Source organism: Puma concolor, chromosome A1 (genome assembly GCF_028749965.1).
Source record: "Puma concolor isolate L17-30 chromosome A1, mPumCon1.1.hap2, whole genome shotgun sequence".
Lineage (NCBI taxonomy): Eukaryota > Metazoa > Chordata > Mammalia > Carnivora > Felidae > Puma > Puma concolor.
The window spans coordinates 121,779,430-121,801,795 of NC_141667.1; the positions used below are offsets into that span (position 1 = coordinate 121,779,430).

Genomic DNA, 22,366 nt, shown 5'->3' on the forward strand with positions numbered 1-22,366 from the left:
TACTTCTCTTAATTCAGGATTCAGGAACTTACACCTGGATGACCAAATGACCCTACTGCAATATTCATGGATGTTCCTCATGGCATTTGCCCTGGGGTGGAGATCATATAGACAATCAAGTGCAAACATGCTGTGTTTTGCTCCTGATCTGGTTATTAATGAGTAAGTTATTTGGGAGTCTGTTTTTTTGTGTTTTTTTTTTTTTTATCCCGCTGATGTTTTCCTGATGGATTGCTATCATGATCATTGAGAACTGAATCCATTCTATCAGGTTTCTTGGAACAGGGCACACTTGAAAGAGAGCGGTTTATCAGTACATTTTGGCAGACCAGATGTACATGGGGCAGGACACATGTAAGGGTACTTTTTAATACAGTGAGCATCTCTGGGGTCAGTTGATCTCACATTCAATAGGGACGACTATAGATGAGGACATCTTGGCCGAGGAGGTGGGAGGTACAGACCCAGAAGCAAGGGGACTGTCTTGCCAGGGCAAGGCCTACTCCATGTTTAGGACTTGTAGGATTTGATAAATCAGCCACCTATGCTTTTCTAGGCCTATGCTTCTATCTGTGAAATATTTCGGGTGTCTGTTCTGTTGACCTCATTGCAGTTTTTCCTGACTAGTTTTCTGCCTCTGATGTGCCCTCCATCATGTTCTGATTTTTTTCTTCCTACGGTACAGTTTGATCACATCACATACTTCCGCAACACCCAGATGTCCTCCCTGCCCACGCCATGCATGTTCAGCATGGTTACTGGCTTTCCAGAACCTGGCTTCTTTTCTCTCACTGTTCTCTTTCATGGACACGGCATCCCCACTCAGATGATCTGCTCCTCAAGCATACCCTTAACTCATGATGTTCTTAGCACCTTATAAGACCTCTGTGCTATATGTCCCTAGTTCTTATCACTGTCCACCTTGTAGTACAATTTTTGTGCCTACAGCCTCTCTCTTTTATGAGAATGAAAACAGGGAGTTCTCCCACACATACCTATGGTCAGAGCAGAGTAAGAAATGAAGATTTCTTTAATTGTGAGCTCTGGGTGCTTTTGACCAGGGGTCAGACGAATCAATGTAAACCTTAAACCCTGTTATTAGAATAATTCCATTGCACCCTATATGAGTCAACCCATCGTGAGCAGTTTGTGTTAAGAACTGGATGCCATATTAAAATTGGGAGTGACAACTTTAAATATGTCCAGGAGGGCAAGGAGAATGGAAATTGACATTGGTCAGTGAACAGGGAGGGTATGGAGGAGGGCAGCCTACAGACATACTGTTTTGCCTTATGGGTGTGCCAGGCACAGAAATAATGGGTAGGAGCTCAAGAAAAACCTCTATTTGAGCAGCACTCAGTGGGAGAGCCTGCCTTACAATGTGGTGAGCTCACATTATTTTAAGTGTTTTAGAGGAGACTGGATGACACTAGCTCCAGGTAGTTTTGAAGATATTCTTGGGTGTTGTGACAGAAATCTCTAAAGCAGAGATTTCACGTTTCTGCCGTCAGGCTAGCTAGGTGCATAGAAAACCAGTCTAGAAATCCTGGCTGAAATGAATCCTGAGTTAAAGTTGGTGTTCTTTCTCTATTGGTGATACTTATTTTCCAGCACAGTATTCTCTCAGTGATAGGAGTCCTTACCAAGTGCCAGACTCTCTTTTAGGAGCTTGAGCTGTAATAGAGAGCACAATAGATGTGGCACCCGCTCACATTCCAATGGGGAAAATGAAATAGATAACCAAAATTACTTTAGAGAACCATGGTATAAAAGTGTGCCTGGGCAAAGGGAGCAGTGACAGGCACCTGCTACTTTAGATTTAGGGACCATAGAAGACCGGTCCAGGGAGTGGACATCACACAGTACAGAAGCACAAGCTGTGTGAAAGGTGGGGCCCTGCAGACAGAAGAAGTGAGGGCAAAGGCTGGAAATACCATATGAGTCTAGAACAGAGGCTTGTAGGCCATGAAACAGAGTTTAGATGTTATTCTAGGAGAAGCCGCGGCCAGCGGAGGCTTTCAAACAGGATAACATGGTGGAGGATGGATGAGAGGGAACACCACTGACTCCTCATTCCTAATAAGCCTGGGACAGAGTAGCTGACAACAAGACAGACAAGCTTTCCCGACCTGTATTGCTTATATCCTCCATACAGGTAACTACCAAATAAAATAATTTCAGATTGGGATAGTTTATACTGGAGGGGTCTATTTCAGATAAAGTGGCTAATGGCTTCTGGGAGGAAGTGTAATTAGAGGTGAGTTAAACCTAAAGGGGAAGGACAAGGCTTCACACTGAGAAGCAACAGGACAGGAGGCATGGGGAATGTACATGCAGTGACCCACCTCTTCGTATTCCCAGAAGGGGCCAGATGTCCCCTCCCCTGGCCCTATCAGACCTGGACAGATCCACACTCCTAGGAATCTGTGTCAGAGAAGGACGTCACCTTCAATTGCCAGCAAGAGGGCTGTTCATGAACAAGGTTTTGGTTGTTTGATCAGATATTTAATTAGCAAATGAATACATGAAATCTTGTGAGTTAACTCAGACACCAAAACTCCATGAGTACTGGTTGCACATTTCGGGAATCCAACCACAGTTATTTAAAAACATCATGTTGGCAACATTTGCTATTTACGGTCCCTTCCCAAAAAAAGTAATTTGAACTCATAGTATTGGGCTTAAAACTGTGAACTGAGACTTCTATGAAACACCAACTTATCCTTCTATTTTAGGAAATTAATTCAGGGTTTTTATTTGGGGGGCACTCAAAGTTAGAGGTAAGCAGTCACAGCATAACCTGAAGAGTGCCGCATGCATTTGTTACACGAGGTGGGAATTGCAGACTTTTTCTCAGGGTTCCGCCATGCTGGAGGACAGACAGCAGACGGGAAGAGTGGTTTTGTAGAGGGCGTTCTTACTATTCCCCATTCTGGGGTCTGTGCTGCTCTGTTCCCTCTGCCCGCTGGTTTCCATCCTGGTGTATCGTCTGACAGGCACAATTTGAAGGTACACTGTCACCCCAAATCTGCCTGTGTAGCTATCAGGTAGTCTCACCGTTGTAAAAAATAGTTTTTAACAGCCTACTGAATGATTTTATGCTTAATTCCTGTTGGGAAATTGGGAAGGTACCTCTTTGGGAAGAGAAGATTTTAAATTTGAAGAGTCCTGTGAGCTCCTGTGTCATCACTGTCACAGCATACCATTCCTGTCAGAGTTATTTTATCCTATAAAGAAACAAACTGTATCTTCAGTAGAAAAAAATAGTGACCTTTTTTTAATCTAAATCCAAGATCACTCTCTGTCAGAAACAAACAAACAAAAATCTTGAGGTATTGTAAAAACCATGAACCAAGCACAGTAAAGTAGTTAAGAAACTTCAGGGACGCCTGGGTGGCTCAGTCAGTCAGGTGTCTGACTCTTGATTTCGGCTCAGGTCATGATCTCAGGGTTGTGGGTTGGAGCTATACTGCAGAGCTTGCTTGAGATTGTCTCTCTCAAAATAAGTTTTTTTAAAAAAAGAAAAAAAGTTAAGAAACTTCAGAAATCCCAGAGTTGAGTTCTAGTGTACTTCTGACCCTCTGCAAAACTATAAACAGAATCACACATAACTGTTTTCAGGATGTGATGCTGTGAAAAAAAAAAAAAACTTTTTGAAAAACCGTCTTGTGTAACTGGCCTGAATGCAAATGCTGCCATAAAACTTTGGATTAAAAGAAACATTGAATTAAAGGAGCAACTGGTAAAGTTCTGCATAAATCAATTCTAAACACTTAGTAAGTGGCATGCACAACAGAAGAATAATTTCTCCAGTGTAGATTGTTCCGCAGTCTCTTTAGGTGCTGTCGTGGTTCTTAACTGTAGGGAATTAGCATTAATAGCAACAGTTAGCTTTTCCTTTTTAAGTTCATAGTTTTTCAAAATAAAAACAAAGAAGTCTACCTTCGGGCAGGGGAACAAGCACTATTTCTTTCCTAACTCAAACACTGATATTTGTCTTTCACAGGCATAGAATGACTCTACCCTGCATGTATGAACAATGTAAACATATGATGTATGTTTCCTCTGAGTTACACAGGCTTCAGGTATCTTATGAAGAGTATCTCTGTATGAAAACCTTACTGCTTCTCTCTTCAGGTTGGTAGAACACCTATTTGCGTTTAAAATTCACTTCTAAGTATGTCAAAAATAGGAAATATAGAAACAAAGGTTTGTTTGTGTACATAGCACCAAGTCCACGGTTATTTCCTGCTACTCAAATAGTTGAGCCTGTTCATAAATGTAACATTTTATAAAGGCCCAGCCAGTGATGCTAAGATTAGGAAGACAGTTGGGTACCATTGGGAAACAGAGAAGTACATGAGCTACGCAGGAGCCTCTGTGGGTCTGGAATGTGTACACACCTCCTTCCCCGGGGGAAACAGGGAGAAACAAAGCCAGCTAGAATGATTTTAGTTTCTGTGCTCTGTTGTAACCTGGTCAACTTAGTTACCCAAGGAATACTCCTATGTCTAAGAAATTGAGACAAAAGTACATCGCGCTTACCGTTAGAACATCCCATGATGCAGCACGGTTGCCAGACTGTTGGACAGAGGTGTTCTATCTGGAAAACAGCAGCAAGAGTTTATGAAACCGTCTTCAAAGTTTAGATAAAGTTACTGGTATGTCAACTTGAGTGAGACTACTTTTGACTGGCAAAGGCACTACTCAGTAAACCTAGAAAGCTTGTGAAAAATACAACGTATCTGATTCGTAAAAAGGTGGCATTTTCAACAACCAGTAGAAGGTGTGTGAATAGTTGGAATAGGCTAAAATTGTATAATACCAATAAAAATCCCATATGAAGGTAGTGTTTACTAAGTTGATGACTGAACCCTTCTTTCATATACAAATAAAGTTGAGGGTTTCAAAAAGTCTTTCCATGAGTAATTCTGGTTTCAAAGCTGCCAAGTAACTCGAAGTGATGGATGTTGCATGTGACTGTATCTGTTTCAGCTTTTCCAAGACACCTCTATCATTAATGCTTTCATACTACCTTGTTCTACAGAAAGTTCTTTTATATTATTAATATTTAAATCCATTAACATTTTAGTCAAGACAGGAATTTTCCACAACTCATTTGCTAGAGACTTTTTGACGTTACCTAATGCAGCACATGTGTTAAAGAAATGAGCTTGACGTTATTTCAGTAAACTGTTGAAGTTCTGATCATAATTCCAGGTACAGATCAGCACCAAACACTAAGCAATCCTATTTGTAAACACTGGTGATTTAAGTTTTATACATACCAGATCCTTCATTGCAGAGAATACAAAAAGTAAACTGAACTAGTACATATCACTGGTCCTTTTTTTTTTCAATTTTTAAAAAATGTTTATTTTGACAGAGAGTGCAAACTGAGGAGGGAACAGAGGGAAGGAATCCAAAGCATGTTCCACGCTGTCAGCCCAGAGCCTGACACAGGGCTTGATCCCATGAACCTTGAGATCATGACACTAAATCGACTGAACCACCCAGGCGCCTTACACTGGTTCTTTTTTAAAAAAGGAATAGAATCACAAGGAATAAAATAGATACCATAAGATACAGTCAGACTTCTAGCCTATCAGAATACCAGGAGAGGTACCCTAACCTCCCACTGAAAACGCTAGACTAAAAGCAGGAAAAACTAAGTGCAGGCAGGAACCCAAAGAAGTCAGCCGTACTAAGAGGGTATATTTAATAAGTTTAAAGACAGGGGTTGGAAACCTAAGTGAAATTTTTTAAATAAGGGATGTCTCTAAAAGCAGATCAGACCCATTTGGAGAGAGAAGAAATTAGCCAGAATACAAGTTTTTAAATGCATAGATATGTATATGTGTGTATCACGTACATAAGTAACAAGAGGCGTGACTGAGGGAGGAGGGCTGAAAGAGTGCTTTAATGAACATAAAAAGGAGCATTTCTACAGTAAAGCAGACTGAGAGTAAATGAAATGTGTATCCTGACACATGGGTGACCATTCATGGTATGCCAGTTGACAAAAGTTCTGGTGGCACATAATCACCAGAGATCCAAAATGAAAGGGAGTGAGAATAGGGAAGGGAACTATGCAAAGAATGGCTGAAAACTCTCCTGCCCTATCCAGGCAGTTCGATGAATTCTACCTAATATACAAGTAAAATCCAACTGACTGAAAAAAAAAAAAACCCTCAAAGGAGAAGCAACTTAATAACCTATGTAGCAGGAGTGAAGACAATGGGAGGATTTTTTCGTAATGCTAAGGAAAAATATTGAAAAACGAAGGTGGACTTCCATTCATCTCTGACAAGTAAACAGCTTGGACACTGCCATTCCCATCGTCAACAGTAAGAAGCTGAACTAAAAATCAGTTAACTTTTCTTGGAGCCATCAATGAATTGAGGTCACAAGGCAAATGACCATGTCAAAATCTGTAGAGACAGATATAGAGAAGCACAGCCATGATCAGCTTACTGGGAAAAGAAACTTCTAGAGCCAGTACCTGGTTAGGAATACTTGTAATTTTGATGAATTGCTGGAGACCTAGGAAGAGCTTGAGAATTAAAAACTAAGGGGGTTGCCTCCCCACACTTTTTGGGGGTTTACCTGCATAAGCCCCACCAGGTTTTCACAGTGAAGATCCCCTCTGTTTGTTGCCCTCTGAGGGAAGCCTCTGTAAAAGAAATTTATCTGACCTGAGGAAAAGGGCAAATAGGTCAGGGCAGCCCCCTTTTCCTTCCTGTATCTCTGGCAAGGGAAACAGGAATATAAGGTGGAGGTTGTGGTTCGGAAACACTTCTAAAGTTCAGGACAAAACAGATTTAATCAAAAAGGATCAGACACCCCACATCACCAATACCTTACCACCATATCAGTAGGGCTCCACTGGATTAGAACTGTAGAACACAGCCATCTGAGAAGGAGTTCTTAGGGAAACCCGAAGACAAGAGGGGAAAAACAAGGAAACAGGTTTAGTTTCCATTAAACACCTATGGCTAGCATGAAACACAGCTCAGCTCCTAGCCAGATGAACATCAAACCTCATGCTAAAAGCATAATTACCTCAGTTCTGACAACAGCAAAAAAAAAAAAAAAGCAAACTAAAAGGCAAGAAAAAATAGTCTGAAGAGTCAAGCTTCACATCCAGCTCAGCCATGACACAGATGTTGTCATTATCAGAGAATTTAAGATAACAATGATTAATATATGGTAAGGGCTGTAATGGAAAAAGTTAGCAACATGTGACAACACCTGGGTAATGTAAGCAGAGAAGTGGAAACTCTAGGAAAGAAACAAAAGTATTATATGATGGAGAGATTATAAAGATGAGAATTACTGTAACGGAATGGGATATTTAGCTCATCAGTAAACCGGAAGTGGCAAACTCCCAAACTCAAATGCAAAGAGAAGAGTGAAAAAAAAACATGCAACAGAGTATTCAAGAACTGGGGGGGGACCATAACAACATGTGTAACATACAAGTAATGGGGATATCCAAAGTAAAAGAAAGGAATTGAAGAAATATATGAAGTGATAACGACTGAGAAATTTCCAAAATTAATGACAAACACCAAAACATGGACCCAGGAAACTCCCAAACTCCAAGAAAGATAAATACCACAACATCTACATCTAGACATGTTTTACTCAAAATGCAGAAAACCAAATCAAGAAGAAATCTTGAAAGAAGCCCGAGGAGGAAAAAAAGCAGCTTACCCACAGAGGAGCCATGCAAGCAGGAAGGGAGTCGAGTGAAATATTTAGTGCTTAAAAAAGTAAAAATCTAGAATTATATATCCAGGGAAATTATCCTTCCAAATTGAGAGCGAAACAGCGAGTCTCAAACGAAAACCAACAATTAGTCACTAGAACACCTGCCTTGCATAAAACATTTAAGGCAGTTCTTCAGAGGAATTGAAAATGACACAGGCCAGAAACATGGATCTCCATAAAGGAAAGAAGAGCATCAGAGAAGGAAGCAACGAAGATAAGATTTCCTTTTTCTTCTTCGCTGATGTAACTTAACACAACTGTGGAGTAATTACAGCAGCCGTGCACGGGATGGGTGTAAGGTATACTGGTGAAATGAATGGCAGCAGGGTTCAAACCAGTGGGAGGGAGGGGCTAGGAATACTGCTGGCAGGTACCTGCCCTCCCTATCGAGTACAATAGTGTGATGTAAAGGAGATGTAGATTGGTCGTCTATGTATGGGGGAAGGGTAGGGCAACCACTGAAAAGTTTTTTGGTGGTTGTTTTTTTTTTAAATTATTTTCAGACAGCACGAATGAGGGAAGGGCAGAGAGAGTAGAGAAAGAATCCCAAGCAGGCTCTGTGCTGTCAGCGCAGAGCCTGGCACGGGTCTCAAACTTACGAACCATGACCTGAGCCGAAATCCAGAGTCAGACGCTTCACCGACTGAGCCACCCAGGTGCCCCTGAAAACAGCTTTTAAAAATGAGTATTAATTGATAAGAAAGAATATAGAATCATATGAAATACTCAGTGAAAACCAGAGAAAGTAGAAAAAAAAGGGAAGCTTACGAAAGAAAAAAAGAACAAGTGCCCTGAGTAGAAAACGGTTACAAACAGGGTAGCTATTAATCCACACATCACCTTACATTTCAGTAGTCTAAATGTACCAATAATCTATTTTTTAAAGGAAAGTTTGCCATCATAGATCCTGAATGAAGTAATTAAAGGATATACGTAGGATAAGTGAAAGTAATCCCATCTCTAAGAAGGAAAAAAGAACAAAGAAAGTGGAAAATATGTAGATACATTTAAGCTAACATTTACTGTATAAAATAACAGCAATTTGGAGGGTTGAAAAAACAGAACCAAAGGACACAATAATTACATATAAACAAGAAGGGGAGTTTGATAAGAATGAGTGTTTACATTTCAGTAATGATGGTTAAAGACGGAAAAACTACACAAAGGACCAAAGCCCTGAGTCGCAGGGTGGCAGCAGCTGAGGAAAACATGGGAAGGAAAAGCAATACAAAAAAATGGAATGAGGAGGAGGGAGGGGGGCGGGGGAGCATAAGCATGGTAAGGGAAAGTAACAAATCGTACCAATAAATGTATTAGCAATTTCGTTACATCAAGAGGGGATAAAAGCTACAAGGCTCCAAGGTGAAAAGACACACAAAAAAGTGCAAGGCTGGATTAAAAAAATAATAATCCAATGTTATGCTGTTTACATGAGAGTACCTGAATAAAGATACTGAGTGGCTGAAATACAAGGCCATCTATCCTATGCATAGAGTAACCCGGTGATGGCAAAGTTGTGCAGGACAGTGTCAGATGGTAAATGTTTTCAGCTTTGCCTACACTCCCTGTCATAGCTAATCAGCCCTGCTCCCTGCAGCATGAACAGGGTCCTCAACAAGGTAAGGAGAGAAGGCAGGGCCGTGTGCCAATAAAACTTTATTTACAAACACAGGCTGCTGGTCATGGTTTGCTGACCACTGCTTAAACTAAAAGGAATTGGTAGCAGCTACGTTGCTGTCAGCACAGACTGTAAAGCAGAAAGAAAAACAGTTCTTTATGTAAAGATACTCTTTAAATAAAACATTTTATTTATCAGGAAAGTAATTCTAAATATATGGCCCAACCACATAAAGCAAATAGATGGAGCTACAAAGATAATTAGGGGTAATTTGAGATGGATGAGATTCTTTTAAACATAAGCAGTGAATAGGGCTCCACCCACAATTACTTTTAGAATTTGGGTAACATGCAGGATAAAGTTAAAGATAAGCAATCAATGAAAATATTAAATTTCAATATTTAAAAAATTAGCAATAATTAGGTTATGTGTAATATATTGACGTAGGCCCATTTGTAACATGGTAGGCTCTTACCACTCCTGTTTAAGTAGTCTTTGTTTTCACAGTAATACTGACATCTTAGAAGTACCAAGTAGTGCTTTCTAGAATCAGAACGTTTTCGTATGTGTTCTTTGGCCTAACCCTAATCAAAATCCAGGGAGAGTGATATAGCACATTAACAAAAGAAAGGTAAAAAATCCTATAATAATCTCAACAGATGCAGAAAAAGCACTGACAAAATTCAATGTCTATTTATGAAAAAAACTTGTAAAATTAGGATAGAGGGAATATGTCTCAAAATAAAGGCTATATATGACACATCCACAGCTAACGTCATAGTCAGTAGTGAAAAAGCTACAAACTTGTCCTTCATGATCAGGAGTAACACAAGGATATCCACTATCATCACTTTTATTCAACACACTATTGAGGTTCTGGCCAGAGCAATTAGACAAGAAATAAAAGGCTTCCAAATCTAAAAGGACTAAATAAAACACTCACTGCAGATGACATGATTTTATATATAGAAAACCTTAAAGATTCCACAAAAGGACTGTTAGAATTAATAAACAAATTTAGTAAAGTTGCAGGATACAAAATCACTATTTAAAATCTGTTGCAGTTCTAGATACCAGTAACAAGCTAGCAGAAAAATTAATAAATGTATCCAAGGAGGCAAAAGACCTGTACATTGAAAACTGTAAGACACTGGTGAAAGAAATTAAAGAAGACATATATAAAAAATACTCCATACTCATGGACTGGAAGAATATCGTTAGAATTTCCCTATTACCAAAAGCAATCTACAGATTCACTGTAATCCCTGTTAAAATTTCAATGGCATTTTTCACAGAACAAATAATCCTAAATTCTGTACGGAACTATAAAAGACCCAGAAAAACCACAGAAATCTAGAGAATGGCGAACAAACCTGGAGGCATCATACTCCCTGGCTTAAAACTCTATTACAAAGCTGTAGTCCTGTAAACAACATGGTATGGGCAAGAAAAGAGACACATAGATGAATGAGAGATAGGAGAGCATTAATTTATGACGGAGCCAAAAAACATATAATGGAGAAAGAACAGTCTCTTCAGTAAACAACCCTGAGAAAACTGGACAGACATATGCAAAAAACTGGACCATTATCTCACACCATACAAAGGAATTAACCCCAAAATGAATCAAAGACTTGAACGTAACACCTGAAACCATAGAAATCCTAGAAGAAAACATAAGCAGTTAGCACCCTGACATCAGTCTTGGCGGGGATTTTCTTAATCTGGCACCGAAAGCAAAAGCAAGAAAAGTAAAAATAAAAATGGCAGCATGTCTAACTATAAAACTATGCACAGAAGGAAACGATCAAATGAAAAAGCAACCTACAGAATGAGAGAAAATACTTGCAAGTTGTCTGGCCAACAGGCACATCAAAAGGTGCTTGTCATCACAAATCAACAGGGAAATGCACATCAAAACCACATGAGAGATCACCTCATCTTTGTTAGAATGTCTGTTGTCAAAAAGACAGGAAATAAAGGGCTCCTGGTTGGCTCAGGCGGGAAAGCGTCTAACTTCAGCTCCCGTCATGATCTCACAGTTCGTGGGTTCGACTCCCACGTCCAGCTCTGTGCTGACAGCTCAGAGTCTGGAACCTGCTTCGGATTCTGTGGCTCCCTCTCTCTGCCCCTCCCCTGCTCATGCTTTGTCTTTCTCTCTCTCAAAAATAAACAAACATTAAAGAATATGTAATAATAAAAAACAAGACAAGTGTTGACAAGGATGTGGAAAAGAGGCAACCCTGTGCACGGCTGGTAGGAGTGCAAACTGGTGCGGCCACTGTGAAAAAAGCATGGAGATTCCTCAGAAAATTAAAAATAGAACTAGTACATTACCCTGCAATTCCACTTCTGGGTTTTTGTCCACAGAAAATGAAAACACGACATAAAAAAATGTATGTAGCCCCATAGTCATTGCATAATTATTTACAGTAGCCAAGATGTGGAAGCAACCTAAGTGTCCCTTTATGGATGGATGAATAAAGAAGTCGTGGTGTGTATATATTCAATGGGATATTATTCCACCATTAAAGATCGTGAAATCTTGCCACTTGCAACAACATGGATCAACCTAGAAGGCATTAGTCAGACCGAGAAAGACAAGTACAAATAAACATGTAATCTCACTTCTCTGTGGAATGTGGAAACCCAACAAAGACAAGCTCACGTACACAGAGAACAGACTAGTGGTCTCCAGAGGTGGGAGGGTGGGGAGTGGGAGAAATGGGTAAAGGAGGTTAAAAAGTACAAACTGCCAGGTATAAAATGAGTAAGTCATGTGGATCTCATGTACAGCATGGTGGTTATCGTTATTCATACTATATTATATATCTGAAAGTTGCAGAGAGTAAATTTTACAAGTTTTCATCACAAACCAAAACAATGGTAACATATGGTGATGGATGTTAACTATAGATTTATTGTGATCATTTTGCAATATATACAAATATTTCATCATTATGTTGTACAACCTGAAACTAATATGTCAATTATATCTAAATTTGTAAACCAATTTTAAACAGTTCAGTGAGAACGAGTAGGAAACACAGCTCAGGCAGGTTATACTCAAATCCACAGGGCAAGTAAAAATTAAAACTTCTTGCTCCTAAAGCCACTGCTCTTCCTGAATTCCAGCATTTTCTAAGATACCAGCAACAATGAAGTTAAGTTTGGGAAACAACACACCCCCCTCCCTAGAAAGTGCTTAATTTTGGCTCTGAAACATCCTGAAATCCAGAAATCTCCTTAACTTTGTATTAACCTTTAGGTTTGCTTCAATGTTGACCAAATCCTTTTTTCCCTAACCATTCACACAGAACCAGAGTTCCTAGGTGCACATTTTGAGAAAATTGAGCAGTGTACAAAAGTCTATCTCTACAAGATTAATGGAAAGCATGATTAACCTTCTGTTCACAGTCCTTCCTACTAGTAACATTTTGAAGAGTAATAAAAAAACAACTGATTTTATAGCATCCGTGACATATTTTCTAAGTGCCTAAGGGAAGGCAGATACCTGCTCCCCAGTAAGGCTTATAACTCCAGGTTAAATCCTCCAATTTTCTATTATCCCCTAACCTCTCTTGGCCGCACTCTCGTGATCCTGTGAAATGCTTGTAATTACATGGAATATATTCAGAGTGTATATACGATGTATGTCATGTCAAGAAGCGTGCTATTAATCATAAAAGGCCCTGCTGGCACCTATGGCAGAGTCACCGTAAGAAAATTCTTTATGTGACAACATCTTTACCTTTTAGTTCCTAAGGAAGGTTTGAAGAGCCAAGAGCTATTTGATGAAATTAGAATGACCTACATCAAAGAGCTAGGAAAAGCCATTGTCAAGAGGGAAGGAAACTCCAGTCAGAACTGGCAGCGGTTTTATCAACTGACAAAACTCTTGGACTCCATGCATGATGTAAGTGTCAAACTGAAATCCAGATATCCGAAACATTTTCTGGGACTTCTGATTAGTGTATGTAATTATACGCCAATTGTTTGTTTTTGTTTTTGTTCTTTCTGTTGGTGGATTTGGGTGATGGTTTGAGTTCCCGTTGTGACAGCTTCACTTTGGCACACATCTCTCCTCATGCCAGTTATGAAATATTTCATCTAGTCACGTGCATAGAACAGCATGATGCCAGTACAGAATGGCACTATTCTTTTAAGTCAAATTCTCTTTTATATGACTAATCAATTAAACCAGCATGTGTCCTTCACATGTCACGGTGCTGTGTGGGTCACGGTGATGCGCTAAAGGCCGTATGATTCTAGATACAGTTTTAAAGACCCCAAAATGTCTTTGGTAACCTGAATGCTCACTTTATCCAACTGAACTTCTTTATCTGGCGGATTCCAGCAAAGACAGGTATACTCTAGGTCAGATATGTTTTTTAAAATTAGAAGCCAACAAGCATGAGATCTTGCTAGTAATGTTGAAGAATAACTGTTAATCTGTTTTCTCTTGCAGGTGGTTGAAAATCTCCTTAACTTTTGCTTCCAAACATTTTTGAATAAGACCATGAGTATTGAATTCCCAGAGATGTTAGCTGAAATCATCACCAATCAGATACCAAAATATTCAAGTGGAAATATCAAAAAACTTCTGTTTCATCAAAAGTGACTGCCTTAATAAGAAAGGTTGCCTTAAAGAAAGTTGAATTTATAGCTTTTGTTGTACAAACTATCAATTTGTCCTGTAGCAGTTTTGCTGTTTTATTTTTTTCTCTTTTGTTTTCGTCTGGTCCTTGGTTTTGTTCTGTTTTGTTTTAAATACGCACTACATGTGGTTTATAGAGGGGCCAAGACTTGGCAACAGAGGCCCTTGGCCATCACTCTTCAGTGGTGGGCCAAGTAGAGAGTGATGGTTGGTGGGTCCCGGGAATCAGCAGCGGTCGCAGTGGGGGAGCCCCCACCTGCCAGAGAAGGACGGCGCCTAAACCGCCAGTGCCCGAAGTCTGCGTGACAAACTTTCTGCTCATACTTTTCACAGTTGGCTGGACAAAATTTCCTAGACTTTTTGTTGGTGTATTTTCCCCTGTATAGTTAGGATAGCATTTTTTGATTTATGCATGGAAACCTGAAAAAAAGTTTACAAGTGTCTATCAGAAAAGGGAAGCTGTGCCTTTTATAGCTATTACTGTCTGGTTTTAACAATTTCCTTTATATCCAGTGAACTACGCTTGCTCATTTTTTCTTACATAATTTTTGTATTCAAGTTATTGTACAGCTGTTTAAGATGGGCAGCTAGTTCATAGCTTTCCAAAATAAACTCTAAACATTAATCATCTGTGTGAAAATGGGTTGGTGCTTCTAACCTGATGGCACTTAGCTATCAGAAGACCACAAAAATTGACTCCTATCTCCAGTATTCTCGTCAAAAAAAAGCTCATATTTTGTATATATCTGCTTCAGTGGAGAATTATATATAGGTTGTGCAAATTAACCGTCCTAACTGGCGTAGAGCACCTAGTCCGGTGACCTGCTCCTTAAACCGTGGATGATGGTTGCAAAAGAAATTAAAAACAACCAAACACGAAAACTACCAAGAGGCCCTGTTTGTACTTAAGGGCCTGTCTCTGCAATGGTTAGATGGCAAGAAAGTCGGTAAACTGTCTTTCAGGACCTTTCGCTGTCGTTTGTATACCTTCTTAAAAGTGATGATTCCAAAGAACCAGCTGAGACACAACTGAGAGATTGGAATCAGACCAGGTATTTCCGGTCACTAAACTTCACCCCCAAAATAAATCTCCAATGTGGAAAAAGTAGCCAGACACCCATTTTCACATTCCCATCCGTCACCAATTGGTCTACCTTTCCTGGCGGTACAGGAAAGTTCAGCTACTGACTTTTGTGATTTAGAACCGTCTGTCAGACTTCCATGTTCTTGCAACTCCACATGCCTCACATCCCTCCGTGTGCCATAGAGTTTAACACAAGTCTTGTGCACTTCTCCTCGCTGTTGAGAAAGATCATTTTAAACAAAGTAGGAGCTGTAGTAGCCCTTTCTGTGTGCACCTTACCAACTTTCTGTAAACTCAACTTCTATTTACTAAGCCACAAGAAAGCTGATTTCTATTCAGAGTGGCCAAATTATTTGTGTAATAGAAAACTGAAAATCTAATATTAAACATACGAAACTTCTAATATATTTTTATATTTAGTTATAGTTTCAGATATATATCATATTGGTATTCACTAATCTGGGAAGGGAAGGGCTACTGCAGCTTTACATGCAATTTATTAAAATGATTGTAAAATAGCTTGTATAGTGTAAAATAAGAACGATTTTTAGATGAGATTGTTTTATCACGACATGCTATATATTTTTTGTAGGGGTCAAAGAAATGTCGACGGATAACCTATATGATTTCTAGTGTGGGTGAGCATTCATACAGGCAGCAGTGGTCTCAGAAACCAAACGGGTTTGCTCTAGGGGAAGAGGGGGATGGAAACCGGCCCTGTGTGCGGGGGAGGTGGCCGAGGCTCCGTCCCATTCGGATCCTCTGCCTCCCGCAACCACCGCCCTTCTCATTCCAGCAGGGAGCCTGTCGGTCAGTGCCGGTTCGGTTTGCCAAGTCTCCCCTGGCCCCTGGCGGACAGGCGTGCGAGCGAACGGGACAGAAAGGTGGTGCCCGCGCGAGTCCGAGCACCACGTGATCGCACGGTTCCTTTCCCAGACAGCCTCTCCAGCGGTGTCATGAACACAGAGGCCTCAGAAGTTTGGCAATAATATGCGTAGAGGTACCAGCAATATGTAAATAGTGCAGAATCTCCTAGGTTGCCAAATAATACACTAATTCCTTTCTATCCTACAAGAGTTCATTTCCAAACAGAATGAGTACACGTCTGTGTTTTCTTTGAATGCTTTTTTTGAATGTTACTTGTTATTTTTCAGTATTTGGAGAAATTATTTAATAAACAAGTGTAATCATTTGCTTTTTGAATGCTCTCTAAAAGGGAATGTTCCTTTTGTAATGGTTTAAATTGAGCTCAGAGTATTTTAAGATGGTTTGTAACCCAGATGGATGTGAAATTTTTGGTGCCTAAGAAATACCGCTTGGATATTATTATCAATGACAGTGTTAAGTTTCAAAAAGAGCTTATGAAAGGTAAATTATTCATATAATATAGAATATTATATGGTTAAAACCAGAAAGCACATCACACATTAATCTTATTTCAGTCCCAATCTCGGTTCTCAAAAAATAGAACTCAGTGAAAAAAAAGGTATGTACACTTTGTGAAAAGAAAAATCAACTGGCATCCGTGGAAGTAGGAGGCTGTACCTTAAATGGAAAAAGAAGTTGTGCCCTTTTAGAGTAAGTGGGAAAGAAGAAGGTTATCTTAACTACCTTTGAGTACAATTAACAATTTAAGGGAGAAAAGATATGGTGCTATTTGAAAGCAACTTCATTTTCTGTGTATGTGGTATCTTGCCATCCCAGATTAAGTTTGTACTAACTTCAGTGAGAACTGGCCACCGCAGATCCTGAAAAGTATTTTTCATTAGCGGTAGAAAAATAGGACCTTCTCAGTGTTTTAAGGCCTTGCCGTGGGAGACCTTACAAGTAGCCTGTGGGGTACATATAGCCAACTGTCTAAAACTAGGAGAAGGGAACCTAAAAGATATCTGCCTTCTCCTGGAGAGAAAAAGAAATGGACACACCAGTGGGAAGACCGACATGACCAGGGTCTGTGAAGAGCTTGATAATTAGCATCAGAGAGCTCGGGATGTGCATGCAAAGGAAAGCCAGCCTCATTTCAGAACTGGTGGGTGGGTGGGTGGGTGGGAGGGGAGGGGCAATTCCGATTTTACTTCTGTATAATTTTACTATTATTGATAAGCCTTATCTTCGTTTTGTGTCAAACACCCTAAAACCACATCACTGTGGAATGAACAAGATTACTATACTCTGATCTGTCGAAATTCAAGAACCATGGCAGCCCTCAGTGAGATTTCAGTCTTAACCCGTTGCCGTCAAGGCTGTAGCGGTAAATGAATGTGTTTTCATGTGCCTGGTTTGAGAGTTGGATGGGAGAATAGGAGTGTAAGCAGGATGCTTTAACCACTTTGAATGCAAGTTTCATCATTTTCCAGACTATGATCAGTCAGCCTGGTCCCCCAGGGATTAGTGACCAGGTTTTCAGGAAAGGATTAGCTTCTCTCTAGAAAATGCCTGAAAAAAGGATTCTATTTTCTGATGAAAGGCTGTATGAAAATACCCTCCTCCAATAACTTGCTTAACTACATATAGATTCAAGTGTGTCAATATTCTATTTTGTATATTAAACAAATGCTATATAATGGGGACAAATCTATATTATACTGTGTATGGCATTATTAAGAAGCTTTTTCATTATTTTTTATCACAGTAATTTTAAAAATGTGTAAAAATTAAAACCAGTGACTCCTGTTTAAAAATAAAAGTTGTAGTTTTTTATTCATGCTGAATAATCTGTAGTAAAAGAAAAAAAATGTCTTTTTACCTACACAGTGAAATGTCAGACTGTAAAATCTCGTGTGGAAATGTTTAACTTTTATTTTTCATTTAAATTTGCTGTTCTGGTATTACCAAACCACACATTTGTATGGAATTGGCAGTAAATGTTAGTTAGCCATTTACAGCAATGCCAAATATGGAGAAACATCATAATAAAAAAATCTGCTTTTTCATTATGTGACTCCAATATGCGTTTGTAGAACTCATGCACTCCCAGATTTCCTATTTTTTTTTTCTCCTTCCTCTACAGAAGGTAGCGTCATCACGTCAGGAAACCTAGGACGCTGAAATGGGCATTTACAGGTCAGTGTGGACCTGTCTGCATGCAATCATGGCATAAGTCCAAAGGGAGCTTAACCCTGGCGCCAAAGACCCAAAGACTATCCCACTCGTGCCTCAAATGGTCCTACGCCCATTACTGCAAAGGGTGCTAAGGCAAGGAAGAACCCACGCCTGAGGTTTCGTGCTCTAGAACAGTCTTCCTCAGGAAAAGCAATGTTTTGTGGAAACCAAGTTATCTAGTCAAAATTCTTGCCTTACGTATTTTAAAACCAATTCTTTCTCCCAGAAAAGGGCATAAATACTTGGTAAATTTCACAGCAACGTGGCACAGTCTTGACAATAAAGACAGAAGGGGCTAAAGCGGTAAACCAGCTCCTCTCAACAACCTGTTGGGTATTTTCCGAAAATGTCTTGTTTTGAGGTCAGATCCAGCCATCAACTGGATGATGTCACAGTTTTCCTAGAAATACTCTTTTCTTTACCACTGACTTCCTTCACTAAGAAAAAAAGTTTATCATTTGTTGTCCTTAAAAACCAAGTTTGCTTTCGCCATCCTCAGTATACCAAGCATTTGCTACCTACTTCACTAGGTGATAAATACCGCAGATACAAGAGAAGTAAGAAAAATACCATCACCTCAGTCATTGGAAATATGTGATTGGAGGGGCGCCTGGGTGGCGCAGTCGGTTAAGCGTCCGACTTCAGCCAGGTCACGATCTCGCGGTCCGTGAGTTCGAGCCCCGCGTCGGGCTCTGGGCTGATGGCTCGGAGCCTGGAGCCTGTTTCCGATTCTGTGTCTCCCTCTCTCTCTGCCCCTCCCCCGTTCATGCTCTGTCTCTCTCTGTCCCAAAAATAAATAAACGTTGAAAAAAAAAATTAAAAAAAAAAAAAAAAAAGGAAATATGTGATTGGAAAAGTGTGTCTACCAGACTTTCCCCGTGCTTTACAACGCAAAAGACACCAGGTACAGCACTAGGAGGCAAACACATTACTGCTTTACCGTCCACTTGAACTATTAAAGTTGCAGAACACCGTTGCTGACATGATACCGGTTATCCTTACCCAATGAATGCATGAAATGAGAACAAATGCAGAGGAAAATAATAACTCCATTTATAAAACAGCAGACAGGCTCAGAGTTTAAGCAACTGGTTCATAGCTACTAACGCCCCTTTTACTGAGATCTGAATGGAAAGTCTCTGCAAGGCCATTTATCACATGTCAGAGAACACGTCTCTTGTCCAAAAGCCTCCCAGGGAACTGGTTATGTTTTTAAATTAATGTTTTACATTTACTGAGCACTTAACCGAATGCCAGGCATGTTTCAATATATTACCTCATTTAAGCTTAGCAAACCTTATAGGAGTGCTCATAGCCGTGCTATGAAATATTGCTTTCAAACACTACAAAGCATTACTATTAACTTCGTTGCATTTATAGGAGGAAACTGGGGCTTACGGAATTGAGTAACTTGCCTAGGGTCACAAAGCTTTGAAGTGGTTAAATAGAACCTTAAAAAAAAAAAAAATGGGCATCTGGCTCTAGGGTTCATGCTCTTAAGCACTACGGAGAAATTATTAATATGAAGCTCCTAACTAGATTAAAAGAACCCATACCGAGTATTATGTGTCAGGCCTTGTGACATGATCTCATTTTAATCTAATCCCTCTTGCTACCATATCAATTTTGACTTAAACATTTAACAATGACATTTCCTTCTCTTAAAAACATGTGTCCTATCCCCCAGGGATGTTGATGGTAAAAAAAAAAAACACTGGCTGCCCAGAGATGACACTACCCCTTAGTTTGTCAAATACACAACAAAGAATCTGTCTCATCAACAGCCACAGGAAAATCAACAAACATTTCTTCAAGGGATGTGGAACATACAGACTACATTCAAACCGAAGAAAAAAGTTGTTTACAAATGAAAACTGATGCAGATCAGTAATGTGTACACAGTGTAAATTAGCCATAAGCTTTCCTATTATGATGTGTCTTTTTCTTTCTTTTAAATATTTTTGAGAGAGAGTGTGTGTGTGCACACGCGCGTGTGTGGCAGGGGAACAGAAAGAGGGGGACAGAAGATCTGAAGTGGGCTCTGTGCTGTCAGCAGAGAGCCCGATGTGGGACTGGAACTCACGAACCATGAGATCATGACCTGAGCCGAGGTTGGAGGTTTTAACCCACTGAGCCACCCAGGTGCCCCAATGCGTCCGTGTCTTATAAAGTACCATCTCAGGGGCGCCTGGGTGGCGCAGTCGGTTAAGCGTCCAACTTCAGCCACGTCACGATCTCGCGGTCCGTGAGTTCGAGCCCCGCGTCAGGCTCTGGGCTGATGGCTCAGAGCCTGGAGCCTGTTTCCGATTCTGTGTCTCCCTCTCTCTCTGCCCCTCCCCCATTCATGCTCTGTCTCTCTCTGTCCCAAAAATAAATAAACATTGAAAAAAAAAAAATTTAAAGTACCATCTCAGTACATGTGCAGCTATGCTGGAAATAAGAATCTAGGCCAGCGAAAACCATTAGGATCATTTACTAGCATTGCAAAGAAAGGTTCGTACAAGGTAAGACTGTGTCATAATTATCTTCTGATGAGTTTCTTTCCTGCTATGTGGCAGGCATGCTAGATGAGCCAATGTGAAGACAGACCACAAAGGAAATACTAAAACTTCAAGAGAAGGTTTCTGCCCCCAGGGAGTCAAAGGTGAAAGCCACCTGGCTCATCAATTCCATTCCTGTGTCTGCTCAAAAGGAACACACGATGACTTTCGTGCAAATGTTCATAGCAGTATTCATAATAACCAAGCCCAAAGACCCCAACGTTGGTCAACTGACGAATACATAACCAAATTGCGGCATATCCATACAATAGGGTACCAGACAGCAATAAAAATGTGACACGCGTGCTATAACATGGGTGAACCTCAAAACCATTATGCTGAGTAAAAAGTCAGACACAAAAGACCACAGGTTATTTATGAGATGTCCAGAAAAGGCACATCCACAGATCAAGAAGCACATCAGTGGTTGCCTATGGTTGGGGTTGGCAACACGGCTTACGTTGACAACAGACACGGGGGACCTTTACGGGGAGATGGAAATGTCCTACCACTGGATTATACTGATGGTTGTACAACTCAGTAAATTTAATAAAAATTATCGATTATACACTTAAAGTGAGTAAACTTTGTGATATGTTAAACATATGTTTAAACAAGTTTAAATATGTGAGATGCAGAGAAGCAAATGCATCAACTGTCATCAGAAGCCAATACAAAGTCCTTTGGATAAAGACAGATGCAGCAGTTTTTTCACCTTCCAGCAGAAGAGGTTTTCACCGTGCTGGGTGTTAAAGGATCAGTTGAAGTTAACAGTGCAAACAAGGGGTTACTCATTTAATAGTAATAGATTTCCCCCTAATGCTTAATTTATTATACATTGTACTTACCCTGAGATAGCCACCATGTGCAAAGACATCGCAAACATAGCAAGTAAAAATAGAACTCAAAGCGCACACATGCTCATTTCAAATACAAATGAAAGTGTGGCATAAATGCTGTATGTAGCTACAACTTTATAATAAGACAAGTCTGGGATCAAGTTTTGCTTCTGTCATTTACTAAATCTGAGACCTTGGGGAAGTTGTAGAGGCACTCTAGGTCCATGTGAAAAATGGAGTAACATCTTGAAGGAAGAGAGAAGTAAATGAGGTACCATATTCGTTTGTTGTAATGTTTATCTGAGAAAGAAAGCATGAGCAAGGGCAGAGAGAGAGAATCCCAAGCAGGCTCAGCACTGTCAGCACAGAGCCCGTTGCAGGGCTTGAACCCATAAACCATGAGATCATGACCTGAGCTAATATCAAGAGTCACTTAACCGACTAAGCCCCCCAGGCGCCCAGAGATACAATCTTAAATGTGTTTAGCTCAATTCCTACAGTCCGATCAGCACTCAAGACATGGTAGCTGGTTTTTAAATCCTCAAGGAAATCTAAAAAGGGAATTTGTTAACGCTCTCCTCAAAAATGTACAGAAAAAGTCAAAGTGAATGACGAATGATGGGAACGCCAGAAATGCACATAACCTCGCATATCGCTAATAAAGAAGGGTCACACACAGGGCAAGGGGAGACTGTTAGGATACCGGCCTGCATTTTCATTATGCCACATGCTCCCAACTATCAGCCCCTGACA

General features: G+C 40.1%; 1 protein-coding gene across 8 annotated transcripts in view; it reads left to right on the top strand.

The window, feature by feature from the left end:
- NR3C1 (nuclear receptor subfamily 3 group C member 1) overlaps window positions 1–18,065 on the top strand; it is a 164,186-nt gene extending 146,121 nt beyond the window's left edge. For all 8 annotated transcript variants that reach the window (XM_086701513.1, XM_086701494.1, XM_086701474.1 and 5 more), the window contains exons 6-9: window positions 18–162; window positions 4,007–4,137; window positions 13,150–13,307; window positions 13,860–18,065. In XM_086701513.1, the coding sequence (XP_086557639.1) occupies window positions 18–162; window positions 4,007–4,137; window positions 13,150–13,307; window positions 13,860–14,012 (587 nt within the window). In that variant the 3' untranslated portion in view covers window positions 14,013–18,065. The remainder of the gene's footprint in view (window positions 1–17; window positions 163–4,006; window positions 4,138–13,149; window positions 13,308–13,859) is intronic.
- The last annotated feature ends 4,301 nt before the right edge of the window (window positions 18,066–22,366 follow it).